This window comes from Emydura macquarii, unplaced genomic scaffold (genome assembly GCF_026122565.2).
Source record: "Emydura macquarii macquarii isolate MOO-44397 ecotype Brisbane River unplaced genomic scaffold, CSIRO-AGI_Emac_v2 contig_2699, whole genome shotgun sequence".
In the NCBI taxonomy this organism is placed as follows: domain Eukaryota; kingdom Metazoa; phylum Chordata; order Testudines; family Chelidae; genus Emydura; species Emydura macquarii.
Window position 1 is genome coordinate 2,736,798 of NW_027132836.1, and position 26,396 is coordinate 2,763,193.

General features: G+C 41.8%; 1 protein-coding gene across 1 annotated transcript in view; it reads right to left on the minus strand.

Annotated features, from left to right (window-relative positions):
- The window catches only part of EFCAB5 (EF-hand calcium binding domain 5), a 48,270-nt gene that overhangs the window by 10,219 nt on the left and 11,655 nt on the right, over positions 1–26,396 (minus strand). The window contains exons 5-14 of the mRNA XM_067566044.1: positions 24,510–24,580; positions 17,496–17,651; positions 11,272–11,371; positions 9,264–10,494; positions 7,781–7,854; positions 7,571–7,663; positions 6,234–6,448; positions 4,880–5,036; positions 1,893–2,182; positions 733–905 (exon numbers count right to left, since the gene is read on the minus strand). Coding sequence (XP_067422145.1) covers positions 733–905; positions 1,893–2,182; positions 4,880–5,036; positions 6,234–6,448; positions 7,571–7,663; positions 7,781–7,854; positions 9,264–10,494; positions 11,272–11,371; positions 17,496–17,651; positions 24,510–24,580 — 2,560 coding nt within the window. The remainder of the gene's footprint in view (positions 1–732; positions 906–1,892; positions 2,183–4,879; positions 5,037–6,233; positions 6,449–7,570; positions 7,664–7,780; positions 7,855–9,263; positions 10,495–11,271; positions 11,372–17,495; positions 17,652–24,509; positions 24,581–26,396) is intronic.

Genomic DNA, 26,396 nt, shown 5'->3' on the forward strand with positions numbered 1-26,396 from the left:
CAGTGCAGTGTGGGCTCATTATGTTAAGGCATCATGGATTGGCATAGGAAGATGATGGTCCTGTTCTATCAGGCCCTGATGAAACAACACTTAGAATACCAGATCTATCTCTTGCATCCCAGAAAGATAATGACAACAATACTTAGCACTTACATGGCACTTTTCATCTTCAAAGTTCAGTACAAATATCTGCTAAAGAATGTAACTAAATAGAGACAACTGGGGGGAAGGGGCAAGTCAGAGGGGAGTTACAGAGATGGACTAGAGGGGATGATGTGTAAGGAAGGAGATAAAGAGATAAATATGTATAACTTACCTAAGTGATAAGGGGGCTGATTATGTCCTAGTGTTTGAAGGGTGTAAGCATTGAGGGAGAGGAAAGTGCTTTGTAGTGCTAGAAAAGGGATATAAGTAGCAGTAATGGAATGAAGTTTAAAAAGGAAATTGTAAGTTGAATATAATACAACTTTTTCTTTAAGGATTAGATTCTGGAACAGTCTCCCCAAGGAAAGTAATGGGCACCCGATCCCTTCGGACATTTAGAACTAGGTTGTATAAAGTACAATCAAATCTATAAGGGATAATCCTGTTTTCGTCCCTGAGGGATGGTCTTTTCTATAGTATCTCAGTCAAGTCTGTATTTCCAATGCACCGCAAATCACTGTACTCTCTAAATGCTGTGATTCAAGTGACCATTAAGAAAAGGTAACAGCCCTGTGCAGGTTTCCTTACCTTACTCCTTTCATGTCCCTGTAAAGTGCCTGGTTTAGGATGTACGGGGCATCATCTGAGGTGCAAGCCACATACCGGAGGAGAACCTCTCCCCGCTCTGGTGAAAGCTGGTTCTGTTCCAAAAGGGCAATATATGCACTGATCTTCTTGTTATTTCCATGGGCTTCTGCATCCTAGCAACCAAATATTTCACATTACAATCTGCATTAGCCACTGGCCATTACCCTTATTTCATGTGATTGCAGCTTATCTCATTCATCATGGGATGTTATTCTAGGCCAGTGACTTTATTTCTCTTATACCAGATGATTAATGATGTCCATGCTATTATTCCTCTAATGGCTTTTGGGCCAGTTCACGGTGTCATCAACTCAAAAACTGCATTCTGACTGGCAGGGAGAATGGATTTGTTTCCTGCTTCTGCTAAGCAGAGACCAGTTTTTTCTAAAAACATGATCTGCTCCTAATGACCTATGCCTAGGCAAAAAGGCCAATGAACTTCAACTCCGGGGGCAGACTGCCTTGGACCAACAAGGCAAGCAAATGCCAAAGTCAAGAGCTTCCCGGCAAGCACACCCTGGCTCTATCCTTGAGATGTTAAATCTAGACACTGCTAGCAAGAGTGCCTCAGCTGCCACCACACTGCATAGGGAAAGAAGTGGGATCCCTTATGTAGCTAAGGCTCATCAGATAGGCCTTTACAGATCAATATCAACACCTGACATTGCACCTGGAAGCAAATGTGAAGCCATTCACATTACAAATTCTCCATATGCATCACATGATGTGTATTTATTTTCAGAAACCATAAAACCAGGAACATGCATTTCTGGATTTTATTTTATTAAACTTTCCAAAACTTGAGGTGATTGGGTAATCATGAATGTGAGACACTGATGGTGCCTGATAGGTTTAGCACCGGCAAGAGCTTCTGCATCTCATCCCTGACCTACAACAACCTCTGCTATTTAATTTCTGAGTCTCCTGAACAGCAAGTGATTATGCTATCTTCAGAGAGGCACACTGAGGGTAGGTGATGTGTGAGCTTCCCACACCAAGTTACACCCACCTGGACTGGCAATGAATCTAGCCCTTTAGTCAAAGCCATAATCCACAGTAGACAATCTGCCTCACTCATGCAGGCTGGTAGCAATGCATACCTGGGAAAGTGCCTTGAAGACGGCCTTGTACACTGCCTCCATGCTTGCCCCACTGGTCTCAGCAGCATGCTGGATGCTATGCAGCCACTTCCTCCTGGCAGAGCCTCGCAGACGTTCCACGTGCGTCCGCTCCACGCTCATGGTCAGAAATTCCACCATGTTATCAAGAACTTCATCTTCGTTACCGGTGAGCTCAGAAACAACCAGCTCCAGATAGGTTTGAAATTCCTTTGAAGACAACTTCACCACACCACCAGGGTGTTGGTGGGAGCAGGGAAGGTGCTTCTTTGCTAAGGGATGAAACAGAGATAAGGACACAGTCATGCCTGTTTGTGGCAGTCTGCTTTGCTCTCCCTCAGTGCAGCAATGCCATGTCTGTCCCAAACCTGAAGTTGACTCTGAGGGGTTCTCTAGCCCAGTGGCTCTCAACCTTTCCAGACCACTGTACCCTTTTCAGGAGTCTGATTGGTCTTGCGTGCACCAAGTTTCACTTCAATTAAAAACTACTTGTTTACAAAATCACACATAAAAACACAAAAGTGTCACAGCACACTATTACTAAAAAATTGTGTACTTTCTGATTTTTACCATATACTTACAAAATAATTCAATTGGAATATAAATATTGTACTTCCATGTCAGCATATAGTATATAGAGCAGTACAAACAAGTCATTGTCTGCACAAAATTTTAGTTTGTACTGATTTTGCTAGAGCATTTTATGTAGCCTGTTGTAAAATTAGGTGAATATCTAGCTGAGTTGATGTACCCCCTGGAACACCTCTGCATACTCCCAGGGATATAGGAGGGATACCATTGCATACTTCCAGAGATAGGCTTGAGCCTATCCTCTGAAGGAGTCACTCTTTCCACTCATTTCCTCCTCCCCAAAATCAAAATGTGAGTGCCATTGCAGCCACAAAGGCAGAATGCACACACTCCTCCAGATCACTGTAGTCTCAGACACTGAGAAAATCATCTGGACAGCTCACCCAAACCTTTCCTCCTTAGAGAGGGAACAGACATTTAAAGAACAGGTTGTAAACCCTAAACCACATAACTAGGGTTAATAGTGGGCTGATTCTGAACATATGAACCTCTCATATTGTTTTCTATTCTGCTAAGTACTGGACTTATCTATGCAGGAGTTCTTCTAAACTACCCAGTCTTCCCCTTTAACTGTTAAAGAATAGTTCCTTATGCACTCTAGTTACCTCCCATGATGCTATATTTGCACACAAGAGGGTGCTCTTATACAGTCGTTTGAATTTGCAGGCTAGGCTTTCTTCCTTTTGAAAGATTATATTCATTTGCTGCCCCACCAACAACTGCAAACGCTCTTATTTTGATCATCTCCCCTGCCCCTGAAATTTTGCAGGCTCCAAACAAGTAAACAGAGGGAGAGAGAGAGAAAGCTATTTGTCAATATGCTTCAGTGCCTCAGTTAACTGATAATTGATGAAGTACATGTGCAAGTGTGAAGTTTGCTGCTAGGAGTCTAGTATTTTGTGAGCAATACATGTAATGGTTTGTAAAGAACACTGTAATGGAAAAGGCTCTGACAAATTACATGACAGAGCAGGAAGGAAGCCACTCTGACTGCCTCTCAAAGCATCCAAGACCCAGATATTTATGGGAACTACGAGCCTGCTTCTGCTCTCTTCGATAAAATTCAATGAGAATTTTATCACTGATTTCAGTGGGAGCACAAGTAGGCCCTAAGTGGCCCTAGACCTTTTAGAAATGTTTGCCAGTGATACTGGATTATAAACAACAGTAACAACTCCACGACGCTGGCCACTCCTAGCAGCTAAGAGCTTGTTTAGAAAGTAACCCATACACTGGTGGGATGGGGTGAGTGCCAGGGCTGGGCCACTTTCACATGCTGGTGTTAAATTGACTGCACGACTTACAACTCATGGCCTTACGTCTGCAGGGATGGCACTTCGCCAACTCTTTGCTGTATGGCCAGAGGGCAGGGATGCAAGTGACTGGGCTTCCCACAGCTAGTCTGACATGAGGTGTGGGGTGAGGGGATTTGGGCAAGGTTTGCCAAAATAAGCCATCTTTAATCATTCTTATCAGCAATGAGTAGCCTGGGCACATGTAACCTGCAGCTTTCAGGAGGAAGCCTGGGGGAGGGTGATTGTCTATGGTGGCAGACTAGCCCACCTGGTATCCAAAAGGTTCCAGTGAATACAAACACCCCACCCCACCCCAATTGCTAACATGGTGCTTAATAGTATCTATAGCTTGGTAGCTTATCTACTGAGCTGCCAGATGGATTCTAATGGGCCCGGTGCATGATTGTCTGATCCAGCCTGTTTTCCAGGGAAGCAGCTTTGTTAAGTCAGTCAGAGAAATGAGCTGACTTTGGCTGCTAAAAGCCCCAAACAAACCAAGGTTCCAAATCTCTATTGACATCATGAGAGCTGAACTCCTTGTGTGGTGTATGAAAAGCCACCTGCGGCCCACAGGGAGTGCTGACATTACCGTTCCAGAGGCTGGCTGAGGAGCACCCATTCAGTACAGCTGTGCACAACAGAAGGCAAGTCGGACCAATGCAAACATGTCAAACACTTGCCCACAGGGCTTCTCTCTGGCTACAGTTTTCACATCCAAATCACAGTTACTTACTGCTCATTATAACAGACACCCGTTGTCAGCATTTCATTACGCTGGGAAAGCAGCACGGTGCCACTTTGACACCAGCATGAAAGGAACCCAAACTCAGAAAAGTGCCTCTCACCCAGGCTGGCAATGAAACTATGCAGCACCAAGGGGCCGTGGAGAATCGAAAAGAGAGGACACTTGCTGCCTATCTATAGCCACAAAAAAACCTCCATCTGCAAAAATAGGTAAGACATGGTCCTTGCCCCAGGCTTCATTAGCACCAGCTGTGAACGGCTAGTGGCTCCACATGTTACATAACGTTTTTCTCTCACTGCATGCCTCCGAACACATAGTGGACAGTGCTGTTTACTTACCCTTTTTCAGAGCCCCTTTTTCCATTCCTTCCTTAAATGTGCCTAGAACAGCATCCACATCTTTCAGGTCTAGGTACCCAGAGCATTCGTTGTCCCACTTCTCAAAGAGTGCCTCCAGGAGCAGTTTCCTTCGGGCCAAGAGACCCTCCCGGTGAACCTAGGACAGGGAAGAAGCAACAGAGACAAGTAAGCTAGAAGGAAAAGCTGCTTTTGCTCAGTGCCCACACTAGTAGGAGAATTGCAATGGCTGGCTCATTGTTTGGAAATTTGTCCATTCATGATGGTCATAAAAAGCCTGCCAGCCAGGCAGCTGCTGTAAAAATTACCATTAAGATCTGAAGGAGACGGCAGTCATAAAATCAGGAAGATATTGGAAAACATTAAACAGAAGTGGCAGCTCAGTTTTAACAGGCAGAATGAGCTTTAGCTTCTCAAAGGCACTGACTCCCAATGTACAAACCAGGAACCCAGGTACGATCAAGCCTGGAAGGTGGCAGTATCACAGCCTAGAAATGTCTTTCTAGCCAGAGCTGGCTCCTTGTAAATGTATTTTGCAGTGTTTGCTATTTCTGTTTGAGTTTGCAAACTATTGATTCTGGTAGCGCCCTTCACTGTGCAGGACCCCATGGGACTGCATGTGCTACTTGCCCCTTAATTGCACGGCACCAGATGCTAAATGGCTGGAAATGGAATTCATTGAAAGGCCAGAAGAATGGCAAAGAATATTGTGTTCAGCATGAGGATGGCAGAGCCGTCAGATCCAATATCTCACCCAAATGAGGTCAGCGGCACAGAGGGAAATGAGGAAGAGGTCTGAGGAAACTGCAGCTAAAGAGGTAAACATGATGAGAAATGTATCAGCACTTTTCAAAGATACTGGGCTTGTGTGTGAGTGAATATATTTATTCAACAGCTGACAGGTTACTGAACTCCCAGTGGGTGTAACATAAACACACAGGTGTACATGCTCTCTATACACATCACCCACACATATGAACACAGGCAAATGCAGTAGTTTGAAACTGCAGGTTTCTTGGTTGCATGGGTTACTCTCTAGAGGTGAAAAAACAGAACTGAACATTGTAAGCTATTTTACAGCTGGCTGCACACCGGGTGCCTTACAGGCTCAGGCTCTGTTACAGGCAGACAGCCTGTGGCGGAATTAGCCCAGTATTATTCTCAGGGCTAATGTGAGGAAAGCTCATGTGAAAATAGAGGGACAAAAAAACTCAGCATAGAAAAGCGAGGGTGTGGGTGGATAGCTGTTTGTACAAGATTATCAGGTTGACTTCCTAAACCTCTCTAACCCTTTGTTTGTTTACACAAAACATCAGCAAAGCCCATCAGCATTTACTTTTTCTAACTGTTTGATTTTTTCCTCTTCAGTCTGTGTGTATCCTTCTTTCATAAACGCAACAAGTTTCTTCACGGTTGGCAGAGAGCTGTCTTCGCCAGCAAAGGTCTCCAGAAGCTGTACAAACTGTGGTAGGTTGAGGCAGCTCTTGTCAAAGGCACTCCTGGCAAGTGAAGCACCCTGGGCCTGAATATCTGCCATGATCATACGCAGGTCTGGAGGGGAGAAAATGCATCATCACCCAGCAGGAAGCTAAATGCTGATCCAAAGCTGTGCATGTGACAGGTGTCAAATCATGGGCCAAGTCCTGAGGTCCTTATTCAGTGGAGATTGATTGAATATGGACTGAATAAACACTGAGTAAGGCCTCAGGCCTTGGCCGTATAGATGCTTACTAAGGAAAAATACCAATAATATTTCTTCACAGTCGTGCTGCAATCTAGTGCAAGCATTGTCATGTAGTTAGGTCAAGTTACACAACGCAGCTTTAGCTGAAGTCACTGTTGTACAACAAAGGGCCTGCTTGTGACACAGAGTCAAAATACCCTTTGGCTCTTGGAGACCAAACGTATCAGGCTCACAATAAGTGACAACAGCCTTCTTAGACAATGGACAAGATCTCTCCGAGCCCTTGGCACCTCCACATCGCTACCTGGCAGCCATGGTAGGGCCACATACTTTACCGCTTAGACCCCGTGGAAGTACCACCTCGGAAGGCCAGACTGATGGCTTCATGTAGCCCCGATTGGCCAAGGTGCCCTATTTAAGCCCAGGAGGAGTTCCAGGAAGTGTCTATGCAATGAGGCGGACTCCCCTGCCAGCTGTAGTGACAGACCTGCCTCTTGCCTTGCTCTCAGACTCCTGACCCCAGCTTAGACCTCTGCTTCCACCTTTGAACTCTAACTCCGATCCCAACCCCCAGCTTCAGCGCTTGGACTTGACACCAGCTTTGAACCCTCACTTTGGTATTGGGACTCTGACTCTGGCTTTTGACCTCTGGATTTGGTACATGGGCTCTGGCTTCAGCTCTGACCCTGGCCTTTGGCGTTTGAACTCTGACTCTGGCTATGGACCCTGGTTTTGCTCCTTGAACCTTAGCTGTATTCCTGCCCCCTGGCATTGGTATTAGGACCAATCCCGAACTTCAATAACCACTCTTAGATTCTGACCCTGGTTCTGACTTCTGACCTAGGCCCCTGGACTCTGTCACGGGCCTTAACTATTAGGCCTGACGGTTGAAGCCCCCATCATGACGTTTTACAGCAGTGCCAGGATTTCAGTAGACACTGTGTATCACATGAGGGCCACAGCTAACATATAGCACTGTGATCAGTCACCTGCAAATCTGGAATTTTCGTTGTTCCAGTCCTCCTGAATTTGCTCACCGTAGCTGCTGTATCTGAAACTTAGGTCTGAAGCCAGAAAGTCACCTGACGGAAAGACAACACATATTATGTCACGATAAAACAGCATTTTAAAATAATTTAATTCATAGCAAAATACAGTCTCTTGAAAGAAAAGTAACAAATGCTGAGAACTGCCATCACCTGACCATGGAATCCCGTCTATCAGCTGGGCTGCCTTTTCAAATGCCTCTCTAGCTTTTGCCTGGGAAGCTTTTCTTGGTGGATGAGATAGATCTGGAATTTTAACAAGGAATCATCTATGAACCAGAGGTGGTTGAAGCCCAAACTCCATGCACCCCATCAGGCAGAAATCCATCCACACAAGCAGAACATACCTGTGTCCTGGAGCTACTCTTGGTATATATATTTATTTTCATTGTAAGAAATTGCCCCCTTATCGAACACTGGATATGTGTAACATTTGTTAAACTCAGCTCCAAACATCCATTTTAACAACAGCAGCAAAAACTCCTCCACTAAGCAAAATATCTGGACTTCCTGCTCCTGCTCCATGGGCAAAGGCCCGGAGACCAGATTTATACCTCTGCCACAGCAACAGGGTAATCAACTCCCACAGTGGAAGGAATATGTACATTGTATCCATCGTACAGGGCTGTGTACACTTAATGCACTGTATGAATAATAAATACACACTGTACACTGAGTATCTCCCACAGCTTGGACACCCAACAGCTACATGTGAAGAACTATAGGTACCAGTAGGTCCTGCAGTCTCATTTACAGAGTCCTTTAAACAAGCTCCACCTGAGATAAAGAATTTATCACTCAACTTTAAATGGGAAACAACATAGACCCAGCCCTTGCAGTGCCTTAAATGGTGGAGCACAAGAGGATTGATTAATGGAGCACCAGAGAGAAGTCTGTCCCAGTATTAGTATTCAGCAAAGTGTTTATCAGGCTTAGTGGGAGCCCCGCAGTTCCCCAACTGCAGCTTTCCTATAATAAAGGGCCCTCATATAATTGAAAAGTACAATATCCCTTTTAGAAATGTGATAGATTAAAATAAGTGTCTTTTGCTATCTGATGCCATCATCTATCTCCTTAAGGCTCTTCATTCATTTTCCTAATAATTATTCAAACATATTTCTATATTTAATGTTACCAGATTCCCCTCTGTCATGATATTCTAGAGTAAAAGGAAACATTAAGATTCTCTCTATTAGAAAGGCAATGTTGCTTGAAAAAGCACCATTTTGCTTTCAAAGTGTGTTTAGTGTCTGGAATACATATCACAGATAGAACGAGTCCTTCATATTGTCTGAGTGGAACACACTGTAAAATCTTGAATAGAAACATCATTTTGACAAAGTATAACAATCTAAGGCCTTGTCTACTCATAAACTTGCATCAGTTTAACTTAATTGTTTTTTAAATCAATTTAATTAAACCAGTTCAGGTTTTTGTATAGACACTCTTACTTGGATTAAAAGTGTCTATTCAGTTGAGCTTAATTCACTTTTTCTAAATCAAAAGAAACTATTCCTAATCTGAAATGAAAGTGCCGATTCATATACTTGCACAGGTTTTAAATCGGTTTAAAATCACACCTATAGTTAAACCAGTGCAATTTTGTGTGTACCCGAAGCCTAAAATCCAACACCACATTGGAAAATGTGCTTTACCTGTACTCTGGTCTTGCAAAAGTGTTTGCTCACGTGGAAGGCTTGGAGTGGAGTCCTCAGCCTGCACGGTGGTCTCTGTGCTTGCTTGTAATCCTAATTGACTGCCATGTCCCTCAGAACCACTTTCTTTTTCTTCGGGGGTTTCTTCTTTCCCAAGCTCTGCGGTTTCCTCTTTATACTCTGGTATTAAAGCAGTGACTTTCTCTTTTGATACAGCTCCCTCTTCTGAGATTATGCTTTCTGCTTCAGGCATTGGTATTGGAACTGCCCCATTTGGTTCTGCAGTCAAATCATGTTCCTCCTGACTGACCTGTGCTTCTGAACCAAGTTCCTTATCCAAGATTACATTCTCTTCTTCCAAGTTTGGGGCTAGAATGAGTTCACTCAGTTCTGTAGCCACATTGTGGTCCTCCTGGCTGACCCATTCTTCAGAGCCATGTTCTGTACCTATGTTTATATTCTCTTCCTCAGGAGCTGCTACTGGAATAGGTTCATTCTGGCTCTCTGGATCTGGAGTATCAGACTGTTTCTCTGTATCCATGTCCCCACTGGAAGTAGTTTCCTTGTTAAGGGCTGTAGATCCCATTCTACTGTCAGATTTGGAAACCTCTTGGCTCAGCTTAGCCTCACTTGCTTCCTTTTCCAAGAGCGGGTTTGGTGCTTTCAGATGTGGTGATGGGTCAGTTTCTTCCACCTCTGTAGTTACATAAAGTTCTTTCTCGCTGATCTGTCCTTCAGGACCAGGTTTCTCCTCTGAAATTGGATGCTCTTCTCCAGCGGTTAGTGCTGAACCAGTCTCACACAAGTCAGCAACCAAACCTCCCTCTTGATTCACCAGAGCTTCAGAACCAGGTTCTATAGGTGAGACTATATGCTCTTCTCCGAGGGCTGTTACTGGAATAAGCTCACCAATTAAACCAGATTCCTCCTTACTGATCTCATCTGCCCCAGATTCACTCACAGCCTTTTGTTCAAGAGCAATCATTTGGTCTTGCTCTGCCTCTGGCCCTTCTGGTTCCTCTATCAAGATGTAAGTTTCATATGCAGCTTGTCCATTAGCAGCTAGCATTTTAGAGGATAGAGTCCTTCTCTCAGAAACTTCTGTTTGAGACAATGCAAATATTTGGCTGGATTCCTCAGCAGCTATCCGTCCATCATCAAAGTCTCCCCAGAACTCAGTAAGCTCTATCTCTTGTAGTTCAATTATTGGCCCTAATATAGAAAAGCAGTTGTTTAGTTGACAGTTTGCATTGTTTTTATGATTGCTTACTAGAGGTGAAGTAGAATGCAAAAGAGTGAGAAAATGGAGAAAAGTACTTCCTAGTGAACATATAATTAATTCCCTGAAAGTACTACCAGTGCATACAAACTCAGAAACCAAAACTTAGCTTTGGAGATGGGGCTTTTGCAAATTGGGCTGTTTCTTTACTTCTAGAAGAATTCTTGCTATCAAGATATGCACTGTGCATAAGCCATGTTTGTGTTTTTCCATATTAAAAGGGAAGCAATGATTTATATGTTAAAATTTGCATTGTTTCTGATCTAAGCAAGATATTCTCAAGTAGTTTATGCCCAGTATCTAAAAAGCCTTGTAATTTTGTGTAGAATATCCTCTGTAGTCTCTATGTTCCTTCTAGTCTTCCATTCTTACAGAGAAATTTTAGTTTAGAAATAGTGCTAGCATTTATCTAATGCTTCTCAGATGAAAAAGAACAATTACTTTGGGATAAGTAATCTTATTTGCAATACTGCTTACAAAAATAATAAAGTGTCTGACTGCAATGTTTCAATACATAACTGTAACATTTTGTACACTGAAGTGTTTCTGAACATTACATTATAGATTTTGCAGAAAATGTTTGTCTAAATTTTGAAAGTTTTGGCCAGCTCTAATTGTGATAAAAATATCACAATGTTGGCCTTGGATAATGGGAACATTTCATATGACGTTTGAAATAAGAATTTTTAAACATGTTTCATTGAACTTACATTGTCTTGGATTACAGAATCCTCTCCTAACAATCACTGGGCTACTGTCATAGAAGTCTTCCAGTAAGGCCAATGTCCTCTGCCTGTCCACAAGACCAGCCTAAACATAACATTTACAGTCAATGGTTCAAGATAGTTTCTTTAGTTCTGTTTTTTTGCATCAAAACTTACCAGAGAAGCCTCTTGTCTGATCTATAAAAACTAAGTGCTACCTCTATGTGAAATGTAGTCCTTGGCAGTGGGCCAGAACAAGACCTATGGCCCAGATCCTCAAAGGTATTTAGGCAACAAACTCCCACTAATTTCAATGGAAGTCAGTTGCCTGAATATCTTTGAGGACCCCCCGGACCTATGTGTCTTAAGTCCCACTTGAACCTTCAAGGTGAAATCTTGGTTCCACTGAAGTCAATTTCACTTTACTGGAGCTAGGATTTCATCCTCAGGGCTTAAGTGGGACTTACATGCTATATGTTACCATATGTGCATGCTACTGGATATTCCCCTCAACACAGGGCTGGATAATTTTATGACCAATAATCGCACGTGTTCTACATGTGAAGATGAAAGTAATTCCATCTCATGATTTAAGGTCATCATTGCCTGGAGGGGGTCAGAGAGAAGTTTTCTCCTCTGGATACAGCACTGTGCAACAGCAGTGGCTTCATGCATTATGCATGGTATAGTTTTGCTCCCTCCATCACCTCCTTTGAACCATCAGATATTGGCCACTACCAGAGAAAAGAGTTACACCGATGGTATGAACTGGTGTGACAAGCCCCTGCATTCTTTTTTGAATGCACACATGTTATTGATAATGTCATGATGGATACAAGCAGCTCTGATGCTCTAGAAGAACAGTTTCCTGGTGGGTTTTTGGCAGAGTGGCTAGCATTCATATCACCCACAGTGGTTCTGTGTGTGTGGTCACATATTTTTTAAGCTTGTTAGAAAGGTTGCTTGCTCCTATTCTTAAGAGCTGCTGTTTGTCTTGAACGGTCAAGGACTCTCACTCTGGCATTGCAGAGACACATCCTGGAAATAATGAATTTGACCTTTGAGAGCCAAGGGGAAGTAGGTTTCAGTGCTTTATGACATGGAGGATAGTATTAACATCCTTACTGCTCAGCGACAGAGGAAGGGGATAGCAAAGACAGGAAAAAGATGAGGCAATTGGTAATTTCCCATAAGGAAATTGTGATTTTAAAAAAGTAAATAACCCCAAAGGATTGGAGCTCTTCCATTTTAATGAGTTAATGTTGTCATTACTTAAGGGTCCTCACCTTTATAATCTCCTTCCCATTAGTGTAATATAGTATTTGATTAGATCATACATTTACTTAAATCTATTATTTGTGGCAACCAGTTTTACATTTGAATTATAAAATTCCTTCCAAGGTTTTTGTTCCCAGTAAAAGTTGCCAAAGGTAAAATTCACTAAGCCATTAATTCTGGGTCAAATTTTCCATGCATTTAAATAAACAAAGTTTGCTGCTGTATTCTGGAAGTGAGCACAAGATGGATGATTGGTAGCCTTGGTATTTGTAATCTAAACGGTGGTATCTGTAGAAATGAATGGGAGCCTGTCTGTATTGGACTACAGTCAGTAGCTCCCAAAAGGTTCTGAAACTCAAAAAGAACCTGATAATTGGAGATGCAGAAGACAAGGTTCCAAGGAGGAGGAGGTAATGTTGAAAATTTAGGAAACAAGTAAATTATATTCTATATTACTGTAAAACCTTTCATCCTGATGGATTCAAAGTAAGTCACAAACTCTAAGCATACAGCAGCACTGAAATTCAGCCACCTCTAGGGTGAAGGGCACGACACTATGCAACGGTGGGGAGAGATAAAATTGTGGCCAAGGAGACCTCAGCAAACCCCATCTATCAGCAAGGGTGACAAAAGATCTTTAATAGCCATAAAGAGCAGACAGAACCCACTTTTAATTTCTCAGCCTCCTGTAACTCACTTCCTGCTGGTCAGAAGCGCTGGGACTTCCAGCTGTATTTCAGCTGCTTGTAGCTTTGGCACAACAAATATAATCACATAATTCCATCTCTGTCCCTTCTTCTTCTTGACGTTAGAGTACAATCACGTTGTTTCCCATGAAAATACCATGCTTTTTACATAGTTTGCTTTTATATTTAATATTCCAGACCTAATTCTGCATCTCCTTACCATCAACCCAAACACAAAACTGTAAGCGCATGTTTTTGAGGATATTACTGCATCACTGGTGTAATGCTTGGATACTCAATTGAGTATTCCCATTACACACCCTTATTTTCACTTTAAATTCTTTCAGCTATTGCCCATCACAATCATTTGAAACTTTCTCTAAAAGTTGACAGCACTAATGCAAACTTTCATTTTCTCCAAAGAGTAATTAAAATTAACAAAGTGATTTACTTTAAAGAAAATAAAAAAGATGTTTGTAGTTACAGATGCTTTTTGCCAAGTAAAAAATTTAAATTTGGGGGACAAATACAAAGATGTTGAGAACAGTTTGGTCTGACAGTGAATATATGCTTTTTGATGTTATGAAAAACAGTAGAGACACAAAATATTTAAGTGTGGAAAGAAATTACTGGACATGTTCTGGAGTTGGATTTCCAGCTTGTTTAAAATTTGAGGTAAACTCCTGGATTCATATTGATCTGTCAGTCCACCATCAGTCTCATGGCTATCATAGGACAAGGATCCCTTACAATTCCATTTTGGGGGATTATGATTGTATAAGGTTGGGAGAAAGGATATGGGAGGGCTATACTAGGAAAATCATGTCAGTGCTACTCACAACCCAGTTACAATCACATTACCCTGGGGTCTTCAATTTCCTTGAAATAGTATTCTCTCTGGAAAATATTTTTATAAATCTGGTGTATGAATTTGGGATGATGAAAGATTCCAGCCTGCCATCCCAGAAGACTGAGTCCTTCATTGATCTGTAGAGAAGGTACAGCAAATCGAAATAGCAGCAGGGCAGCTGCCCTCATACTCCCCCACAAAATATGCCTTCATCTGGTACAGTGGGACTACCCCTAGAGGGGAGAAGAATTAGTTCAGACTTCATGGTCAAGTCAGCCCTTGGTGACTCTGCTGAGACTGATAAAGAAGACAATTAGTGCCAAATGCAGTGGTGTTTTCAGGGCAGGATTTAGGGGCAGGCAACCCAGTGCCAGGTTTGTGCGGCGCCAGACTCGGGGTGTTTTTGTTGTTAGTGACAAAAGGGAAAATAGAATATTTGAAGTAAAATGTTTCAAGAAAAGAAAGCACCACGAAAAGACCTGAGGATTTTTGTATGACCTTAGTAAGCTGCCAGCGGATAGGATAACACTTGAACAATTGTACAGACCTTCACCGGATGCTGAGACCTGGGGAATGTTTGGACGTCAATGATAAAGACCTCTACGTCGAATTGGACTACATTGGTCACATTTTGCCACAGGCAAAGCATGCTCCAATCCAAGGTCTCCAATTCATTCATGATGCAGAGCAGAATTACACTTTTCCTAATGTGTGGATAGCTTTGAAGTTCTACTCATGCTGCCGGTCACAATCACAAGTGGTGAGCGCAGCTTTCTGAAGATCAAGCTCATTAAAACGTATCTTCGATCAATGATGGCTGACGAGAGACTAACATTGCTTGCTATTTTATTACTTGAAAATGCCATTGGCCAGTATTTGGATCTCTCTGATGCTGTGCTTCAGTTTGCGAGGGCAAAGGTGAGAAAAGTGATCTTCTGAACTAAAAGACTAGGGTTAATATTCTAAGGCTGTCACCTACTGTAACACTATTTAATACTGGTCCAGCCAATGTTGGTGCACAGTTCAACTTCTTGATGTCAGTACATTTCAGTTATTCTTAAAATTAAAACTTTCTAAAAGCTTAGAGGAAATGAATTTTTTTATTTGCTTATATATGACATGAATAAATACAGATTTACAGATCCTAGCGTGCAAATGTATCGTCTTATATGGATAAGGATAAATCATGCATGCAAATGGTGCATCAAAGTCATGAAATGGGCTACAAATGCAATAAAAAATAAGGTATTCAAAAGTTTAACAAATGGAGTGGGAGGGTGCTGAAGATGCTTCTCACCTGGGATGCCATTTGGTCTAGGGCCGGCCTGGATGTTTTCTTGTGGGAACTGGACTGAGATACCCTAATTCATTTCACCCAGCCACTGCATGGCAACAAGCCTGAGTCATTTCCAGCAAAGGCTCTATAATCCATTGCCAAATCCAGAAGTCATACAAGTCATCACCTTCTGATAAGTGAAAGATCAGCAGTTACTTTTTGATTATTCTGCATCGTGTGTAGGAGATGTGTATATCGTGACAGCCAAAATATCCTTGATGCTGCCCAGGAAAGCACTGCCATGATGACTAAGGGTAAGGAAATATTTGTGCTTTTTCTGTCTGTAGTGGAATCAGATAACTTGTCAGGGGTGCATTATTTTGCAAAGTAATCTGTTACTGTAATCAGTTACTTTTTAAGATCCTGGGCAGAAAATGCACTGCAAATTCATGCAGTTACAGTTACAAGGTTAAATGGAACTGTGCTAAACACACCTAGTAACAGTGAGGCCATGAACTTTAAATCCAAAGTGTCTTTTCCTTTATGGATTATAGAGTTTTAGTTTTGTTCTGACACTGTGTTGGGATGTGGTTGAGTAGGCAGCCCAGATATGCCAGGGTGTTCTTGCTGAGCTGACATCCTCACAGATGTACATTTTTGAAATCATAATAATGATTGTGAGGATTCTTTGTAATCAGACTATAGTTTAAATACTTCTTTCCAGTTTTGTATCCCTTTATGGCCTTAATTGTACATAAGTGGGACAGAGAATACCACTCACCCCTGCAAAATGGGAATAATTACCTGCCACCAAACAAATGCAGATTAGGAAATGGAAACAACTAGCTTGCTATGCTTCACAAAATGACTACTACAGGTGATCGATCACACTCAAAGAGTCAGACGTCTTTATGGATTAGCTTCCACCTCAGCTCTCCCCTGTGGGTTCAGTGTAGCAGGGACTGATTATAGCCTGGGACGGCAACCAAGCCAGATATAAAAGCAGTGCAATAACTACGCTGTTTGTAAACTACATGTGGTGAGCAAGTCTGCCTACAATGATATCAAGAGCAGCCAAGTTTTTGCTGATTATTTTTCTCCACACAAAGACTGGGTTCATACTTGTAGCGGTCCTCTCATTTCATTTGATTCTAGCATTAATGATTCTTTTCTGAGATGCCATTGTTCTTAGAGGCAGAGAGGTGGCAATTATTAAACCATGATGTAAAATGTGTGATATCATCCCTTCCCATACATCCCTGTGCTTGTACGTCCAGCATTTCATTACACTCGCCTAGCAAAGAATAAGAAGAGAGGGGACTCCTTCAAAATACAGAGAAATAAGACTCTCTGTTTTCTCCTCTGTCTAAGAAGATACCTTTTTGATCTTCCTGATGGGGATTAGGAATTTAAATATCTTCTGGTTGAGATGGAGACACATCACTTTTTCCACCCCTGAACTGAGGTAACAGCTTGCCTGCTGTTCTCTAAAACAGTGTGGTTGTAGCCATGTTGGTCCCAGGATATTTGAGAGATTGGGTGGGGAGGGGGGTAATATCTTTCAACAGAAGTTGGTGTGATAAAAGATATTACCTAACCCATCTTGTCTCTCTAATTCTCTAAAACATTCTGTGGTTGCTAAAATGTGCTCTGTAATTCTATTCTCTTAGAGGTAATGACATTATAGAGCAGAGGGGTGATGAATGGAACACACAACACAGGTAAGGGGGGTAAATGCAAGATTATGGACACAGGATGTTTTCATGTCTATGGGTACATCCGCACTGCAGTAAAACCTGGCTGCACTGAGCTGGGTCAGGGTCTCAGGGCTGGGGCCCCAGCCCAAGCAACAACGCTGCAATTTTTAGCCCAGAGCCCAAGCCCTGCAAGCCTGGGTCAATTGACCTGGGCTCTGATACTCAGCGCTTCAGGCTTTTTATTGCAGGTAGACATACCCTATATAACAAGTATCAACCTATTTCACTGTGTAACAATTGCTCCCCCAAAATAAAGCCGAATCAATACAAAAAAGAGCTTGGAGCCACTGACTAGGAGTGAAAAAGAAGCAAATACATGCATGAGAGATATCGGATCAGAAACATGACAGCGTCAAATATGTTTTGAGGGTTTCTTTACCTACCTTTCCATGGTCACAGTCCAGGAAGAGGTCAGTAAACATCTGCCTCCACATGTCATGTCTTATTGTATCTCGGAAGGCATCAGCACACTGGCAGAGATGCTTCAAGAATTCCTGGAACATGTCACTTGTAAAAGTTTTGATGTAAGAATGGACATACTGTGGAGGAGAAGAAGAGGTATAAATGTTTCATTTTTTCCCCAATATTTCCCTTTTTGTACATACATTTTAAACTGTACTGCATGGGGGGAGAGGGGCAGAGGCCAGGATACCTACCAGAAATCCAAACCAGTTTAACACAGTCTCTGTAGTTTGAGTGCAGTGTCCACAAGAGGAATGTCAGATCTGGTGCACGGATGCTACAGCTCTCCGTTTTTATTCTTATGGCAGCACCTTCTGTCTCCAGTCAGGACAGGGGCCCCACTGTGCTAGAAACTGAACAAACACTTATTAAAAGTGTCCGTCTCATTCCTCATCCAAAGGGTCACTGGCTCAGAGGCATTGGCCCAAAATAATCTTTTATGTAATTCCATAGACTTAGATGGAGTTACACCAAGGATGAGTTTGGCTCTGTACATTTTTCTACAGCATTTCATATTCTTGACATTACTCCTGAGGTGGCATTTTGAGCAACTGGCTTTTGTAGGACCTGCAGTGACTCAACTCTCTAATGCCACAAAAATACTGCTGCCCAAAACTTCAGAGCTGATGTGAATCATTCTGGATACATTTGAAAAAACAACAAGCACCACCATTTCAAAATGACCCTGCTGTCACCTAAGTCCTCTGACACTGGAAATACTACTGAAACCTAGATTTATCTTAAGCCCGAGTCTGGAGACACTTTAACACTCTGGATTTATAGCCATGTGGGTTTTATGAGCAAAAGCGATGCTGTTCCAAAAATGTGGTCTGCATAAATAATAATGGCTGTCAGAATAAAGCAGAGTCTCAAAGCCTGGACTGAATTATTACAGCAGGTTTTTGGAGTCAGCCACAGTGATGGGGAAACTACAAATGTTGAAGGGAATTTGTGAAATGTAGAGGTGTTTCCCATGAATCGTCTTCTTACGGGATTGAGAACTAAGGACTCGAACTCAGGATCTTAGTAGACCCTTATTAAAATTATTATCATCCTCTGTGATACAGCATTTTTTGTTTGCTGAAAGTGCTGTACAGGTATTAACGAAGGTAACTGCTAAATAATTCGTATTATTTGATACTCTTCCAGGTGGTTTAAAAATACATTGGGGCAACGGAGGAAGGGGCAGAGAACAGGCAGCCAAGGGAGAGGGTCTGTGCAGCAATGTGAGATTGCTCTGTGTTTCATCAGAGAAGTGGACTGGAGGAGGGAGCAGTGGACCTGTGTTTACACTGATCCACTGGCTATATCTCCTTTGGAGCAGGGGTGCGTCAGCCTTGGGGCTATTGCTATCCAGAGGCCCCCAGTGGAATGCCGCTACTATTCAGGCTGTCCCCTAAGGTGAGGATTTGGTCTGTTATTAGAAAGAGAGATGCTGTTTTATGTAAATGTCAAGAAAGGGCCTGTGCTTTATCATTTTAATAGTCCTGCTCTGATAGGTCTGCACCAGTGTGTTCATTTCACAGGTCACAGGGAGTCAGTGAAGCAGGTGAGACAAGAAAGGAAGGAAAAAGGTACAGGACCATCTTTCTGAATCTCATTCTGATCTCAGCTACACCAGACCTACGCCAGTATAATTCCACTGACTTCAGTGGAGATTCTTCTGATTTACACGATGTGAGATCATAACCAAATATCTATGGGGGAATTTGGGAGCATACACTAGAATTCAATTCACAGAGTTTAGTGGTAAATTATGCATTTTGGGAAAAGGAACACAGGTCATGTTGAGCTATAGATGAGGGGCTGAGACCTGTTTGGTGCTGAGAATCCTTAGCTCCCACTGGTTTCTCTAAAGTTGGGTACCTAAAAATTAAGACAGCCATAATCAGAAATAACTTTTGAAAATATGGCCCTTAAATCTCTGTGTATCAATTTCTTCATATTAGAATGAGGAAAATACTGTTTATTTCACAGGGAAATGTTGTGGCTTAATGAATGTTTATACATTTTGAGATAAAGGTGATATAGAAGACAAAAGTAGTGTTATTATTGATATAAATGGAATTTACTTTGAAAAAAACATTTGCCACAAAATTTTAAATATATTTAAAAGCAGTTTCCTTCTTGTTTAGGAGTGATGGTGAAGGCATGGAAGGCAGAGTAATCACTAGAATAAGGCATAGAGAAAATAAGAAGAGAGAGCCAACAGAAAAGTACCACAAGGATTTGTTCACCTCTACTACAAATGCAACTCCTTAATGCAAATGGGAGACATGTGAACAAGAGGAAGGTGAGGTTAGATATCTAAGAGTGCAGGGAGATAGGATCATGAAAGCTTCTGGAGTTCATACTGCTACTGATTCCCTTTCTCTTTCTCTCCCCTATCATGAAGTGAAAGGACACATGTAATTCCTGACCTGTGAGTTATTCCTCTTATAACACATCTTCTCAGGTGGCACTCATGATTGCTAAATGCATTTCCTCACTCTCAGCGCTATTCATGGGTGATGATTATGCATCCTCTTCTTTGGGTGCTCACTAAGTACCACCTCTAGTCAAAGCCCATTTTAATCATTACTCTCTTTACCTTTTTAAGGAAATGATTCATTAGGCCACTGCTCTGCTAGTCTGTGTCATCGTAGACTAGTAAACTTGAATGAGTTAGGGCTTGTCTACACTAGAAGTGCTACATCGGCGCAGCTGCACTGATACCGCTGTGTTACTGTAGTGCATCTGGTGAAGACACTCTGTGCTGATGGGAACGAGCAATCCTGTCGGCATAATAAAGCCACCTCTGCAAGAGGCGGTAGCTATGTCAGTGAGAGAAGCTCTCCTGCCAGTATAGCGCTGTTCACACTGGTGCTTACGTTGGTGTAAGTAACATCACTCAGGGAGGTGGCTTATTCACACCCCTGAGCGACGTATGTTATACCAAAGTAAGTGGTAGTGAAGACCTGGACTTAGTGTTTGTAAAGCACTCTGACAATGTCAAGTACTGTACAAGTGATAGAGACTATTATTGTTTATTTATTATTAATAAAGTAAAGAAACTGTCACTGCCTTCACAGGAAATGCATATACACCTGTCTCTCTGTTGGCTAAGTCACTGCTTTATGTTGGTAATAAATACCTCTAAAGATACTGGGTCAGATTCTGCTCATTGATATGCATCTGGGCACGTAGTAACCTCAGTGGGATCTGATGAAGCCACATGTAGATCTGAGAGCAGAATTTAGCCATAAGGACCTAATTTCATTGAAGTCAATAGGAGTCTTTCCCTGGACTTCAAAAGGCTGTGAATGAGGCCCTAAAAGGGATGGAGGCCCTCCATTTCATAGTGTAGGTCCACAATTTAACCTATTTTATAAATTCAGGGGGAAAAGTCTTTGGACTCTAAATACTTTTAAAATAAAACAATCCACCGTCTGTTCCTGAGGACACAATTGTACAGTGAACGAGAGAGAGACTTTTTGCACACTCAGAAACCCCAATGTGTGAGGTCCCCCTGCTGACTCTGTAACAGCTGGTAAATAATCCAGAGCTGCACTGAATTCAAGAAAGAAAACAAAAAAAGAGCCATTTGATTTTCAGCTCTATTAATGATCAATATTTTCCAAATGTGAAAAGGCCTACATCAGTCTGGGGACAGATCTTTCTCTTCAGTCTTCCAGGAGGATGAAGCAAACTGATAATAAAGGTAAATTGAAGATGAATATGGAAGCGGGGAGGAGAAAATGTCCTGACAGTGAAGCCTATTAAGACTGTGCGATAGTCTCCCAAGAAACCTGGTGAAAGCCCCATTACTTGAATCATTAAAAACGGGACTGGAAAAAGTACTGGAAAATATACTGCAGGAACAATCTTCCAGTGGTTGAAAATAAGACTAGCTGAGCTGACATTGTAGGTCCTTTACATTTCTGATTTCTATTACCGTATGCCTCAATTGTGAGTTAAAACAAATAGTACACAGTGTTTTTTTAAAACATTCTTCTAGCCTGAATGTAATAGGAATTTATTCAGAACTCATTCATGTATTGTAGAGATTATAGATTGACACTTTTGTTTTAGTGACAGAAGAGATTCTCTAGATTTCGTTATCTAAATAGTTCTTTAATTAAACACAGTCACTTTGAGGTTACATTTTAAAATATATCATTTCATGCTGAAAAAAGAAATCCTCAAGAAATTACCACAAAAATGCATCTCTGTTCAAAATACTAAATGTGTGACTCTCCTGGGAGTGCAGAAAGCAAAGAAACCACACATTGTCGCTTGAGATTAGTCTCTACACAGCTGCTTTATGCTCTGTTCTTAATTATTGTAACTGCACCCACTAGTACTACTAAAGTTAAGGGACTGTCATCATTTCTAGTCTAAATGATCCTGTTCACAGTTTATAGCCATAAAATCTAGCTCTACCGTAGGTGGAAACTTGACTAGTAAAGTCTCAGCCCAGAGAGCTTTTTCAGTAAATTTAGCTTTACCGGATATGGTGGTTTTTAAGTCAATGAAAGGAAATGTGATAGAATGAAATCCTTAACTACATCTTTGACTTTGGTGAGTTAAAGTCACATATGTGATGTTTCTTAAATATACTTTTTGGTGTTAATTTTTCCTTTATTTACTTGTAACATGTTCCCTTGAGTGGATTCTTTTCTATTTTGGTAGATCCTAGAATTCTAAGCATAGTGGAATGGGGACAGCTTTTTAAATTACAGGCCAGGCTAAGATAGAGCACTAATCTGTCCCAAAGCAGGCCTGGAAGGTGAATCCACCATCTGGGTTGACATTTTGTGACACTACTGGCACACTTGTTCAGAATTTATAATAATACTATTCTGGGTTTATGTAGCCCCTCTCATCTGAGCAAAATGAAGCACTTAATAAACAATTTCTTAAGCCTCACATGGACACAAGGAAGTAGTACTTATCCTCACTTTACCAATAGGTAATATAAAACACAGGTCTAAGGTACATTTTCCAAAATGTAGGTAAATTTTTGGGTTTCAAAGGTAAATTTTCAAAAATGTCCCATAATTGTGGGTGTCAAATTTAAAACGTAAATTAATTGACATTTTACAAAGTATGGTTTTGAATGACTTCACCAACGCCACTATTCTCTAACCACTAGGTGACAGCACTTGCTATATATTCTGTCTACACTGATTTATGGGAACTGCTCAGGCAAATGCTGACTATGTCTATATTGCCATCAAATTCGGCGGCAGTCGACGGGAGATACACAAGTTACATACAGTAGCTTGCATATCTCCCATCGACTTCCTAACTTCTACTTACCGCAGTGTCTTCAGTTTGCTGCATCAAAGGGAAATGCCCTCCCATCGACGCAGCATTACTCCACCTGGCGGAGGTGGATTAATAGCATCGATTTCCTGGTCGATTTAGTGGGTCTCCACTTCTGCTTAATCAATCCAGATAAATCGATCTGACAGCAGCAAATTTATCTAGACATAACCTAACAGCACCATTAATAGCAGAGTTAATGTGGATTCATTGGTGTGCACAGTAATCCCCTTCAGACACCTTGCTTTAAATTTATGCCATCGGGCAGTGACCCATCCATACAACCACCCAATGTCCTAAGTGACTATTGGATCACTGAAGAGCACATTTAATTCTGGATGCACAAGGTTATTGGGCAAATAAGCATTCAAATCGTAACTGTACATTCACACCCTGATTTTGTAGAATTTTCTTAAGATTACATAAATCTTCTTTTGTCTTCCACCGTCCTTTGGGAGTTATAGAAATAGAACAACTTTGCAAAAACTTTCTGGGAAAACTGCTCATTTACAAGAGTTTTACCAGAGCAGATAGTGGTCACAAAGACTGACATCCTGGAAGATGGAGTAAGAGGGATAGCTGTATTTATTAAGTAATTTCTTTCATTTGTTACAGCTTTGTCAGTGTAACCATTCAAAGATGCTCCAGGGACACACTCACCATTGCTTATCCTTGCTGCCATATATGCTTATTCACATACACATGCACACACACGTTCAGGCCACATGCTCACTCATACCACCCACACATTCTCCACCACTTTCATGAAACAGGAAACAGTGGGGACGCTTCCTTGAATTAAATAACAACATGCTGGTAAGAGGAGGAGGCAGAGCTGATGCATTTGACCTCTTGAGATTCTTAGTTTGCTGTGATAAATGAACTACAATCCTCGTTCCCCACAGATGCAGGGGAGCAGCCTAGCACCGCAATTACCACCATTGAATCCTTGTGTCAGATGGGTGACATGCTGGAAGCTCCTCTGAGAGAAGAGTTAATATTGTTTAAGTTGTCTGCAAACCTAAGTTGCCTTATGTTCTGATGCTCCCTCATATGGATTTTAAAGCAAAGCACCATGATGGCAAAATATACTCCCTCTATGGGCAAAAACAGTAATGCTGTTCATCCCTGATTAGTCTTCTGTTATATTGTACTTTGGTTAATAGAATTCCCAAAGGAATAATAGTGCTATGGGAACCGTACTAATTACATTAGAATGATAGTTACGCTGGGAGACTGTGTCCTGTGCACTGCTGATGAAAAATCTGAATTCAGAGTGACTTGAAACTCAGCTCCTTGCAGCATGGCAGAGGTGGTGCCCTCACACATGCTAAGGAGGGTGCCAGGGAGATATTTTAACATTCCTTTTAAAATATCCCTGATAATTAACCCATAGAGCCACACAGGCACTGGCAGTGACTCTGAAGGAAGCTAAATGTGAGCAGTTAATAATGGCAACTTGGGAACATGGAGTGGCCTAACATTGCCAGAGTCACATCCTGAGACTGGGGAGAAGGAAGATTCCTCTCATTTTCTATCGTTGCATCCACTAGGGGAGGAAACATTCCTAAAAGGCATCAACAACGGGAATAGAATTCTGACTAAAACATAGTTATTTAGTTTCTTACCTCCGTAAACTTTTCCTCATTCACTTTTTTCCCCATTGCGTCTGTGGTTTCCAGCTGCCTGTCGTAGATCTCTAGTGGAGAAGCAGAGGAGATTAGACAGAAAATAGGCAGATGTATTTTTGCAGAATTGTATTTCTACCTAGGCCTGTGGCTGGGAATGGCAGGAAATTGAAGCATCTGTATCTACCTTGCATGTTCAGCTCTGATTCCAAAGCGGTAGTGTACTTTCTGACTATATAAATACAGGCTGGGTCTGATACTTATACCCCTTTCCGTTGCTGAAAATCTCTAGTTCCCTTCTGAAAGGCAAGCAATACAGGCTGGTGCACACAAGGTTTTATGGCCAAATTCAGATATGACATAAATAAGTGTTACTCACAATGCCTTCAATGGGAGTTACATCTGCTTATGCCAGGGCAGAAATGGTTTGTGTTGTAATGAACGGTATATGTTCCCTTAAATGTTGGGAACCAGTGGCATAACTTTGGAATTACAAGCAAGGACTGAAGCTGCTGTATTTGGAAAACAAGACTTTTACTCTAGTGGCCATATGGAGATATTCCTGTTGACTTTACAACCTTTGCAACCACCTTTTGGCCCGTCTCTGAGCCACAGCTGTGGAGCTGAGAAGAAATGCAAAGGATTTGTGTAGGAAGTCTGGAAAGAAGAAATGTTATCTCCATTGGGATTATTACTCTGTTATTCTCACTTCTACAAAATGGTGAGTGAAACATCAGGAACAATGAGAACACTCTCAGTGGAACCTATATATTTCTTGCTTCCTTAAGACATTAATAAGTTATACATTATCTTTATGAAACTGTAAAACATGGCTTACCGCTCACTTAGTGTAGTGGACTCCATTAAATGAACTACACCAGGAAACAGAGCAGGGCTGTTAGTAAAACATTGCCAATAGTGTCTAGAATGTCTGTAGAGTGACCATCTGGCCAGGAACTTCCTCCTTCCTTTCAGAGTACCTATATCCCCATAATACTGGGAAAAATTAGGAAAGAGTGCCACAATAGCACCTGCGGATTGTGTTTGCCATTCAGACTGTGTGCTACCAATACAAGCTGAATACTCAGGCAATGATTACTATCATAAAAAGGGGTTGGGCAACAGCAAGCTCTAGATAAAGATTATTTCCAGCAGAGGATTGAAATGTGCTTTTGAGTGCCCTGCGTAGCCTCACATCTTCCAGCAAAGATAGATTTGTTGTTACTGATGATCATTATACCTCTGTTTATTTTAAAGGTCTGACAACAGTCTTTATACTGCCACTTCAACATTTCTAGCCCTATCTCTTCAATTATCATTATTTAATTATGTCAAGCGTAAGCCATAATGTGGACAAGAATTATGCAAATCCTTTCAGTGCTGACTGCTCTGGTATGTGGGCCATGTCTCATCATATGTCACTGTCATTCCTCTTATTGGCTAGAGCAAATGGCTGGAGAAGATGTTCAGGCACATTTCAGGATTTTCCCTCAAGCCCTAGAAGGTAACAGCTCTGCCATGCTTTCATTTTTTACCCACTCCAATACATGCCAAGTATAGCCCTAGTATTTGCAAGATCCCGTGTAAAATGAGATGTGTGTTGCGGGATCTTCAGCTGATTTTCATGAACAGAGTAATGCACATGTGGGGAGCAGGTTTGGCTAATCTGGGGGAAAAAGAAGGGGGACAAGCTACTTGTCACTGTCAGAGTTTTATTACTTGGGAAGGGACTCTCTGAGTCTGCTACCGGCCGCTAGAGAGGCCCATGTCAACTTTGTCTAAAATGACTGGGTCAAATGCTGCATCCCCACCATTTCCATGGGCATGGAGCAGAACTGGTGCAGGTCCACTTCATGTGGGAGGAACCACAGGATAGAAAAAGGCCAT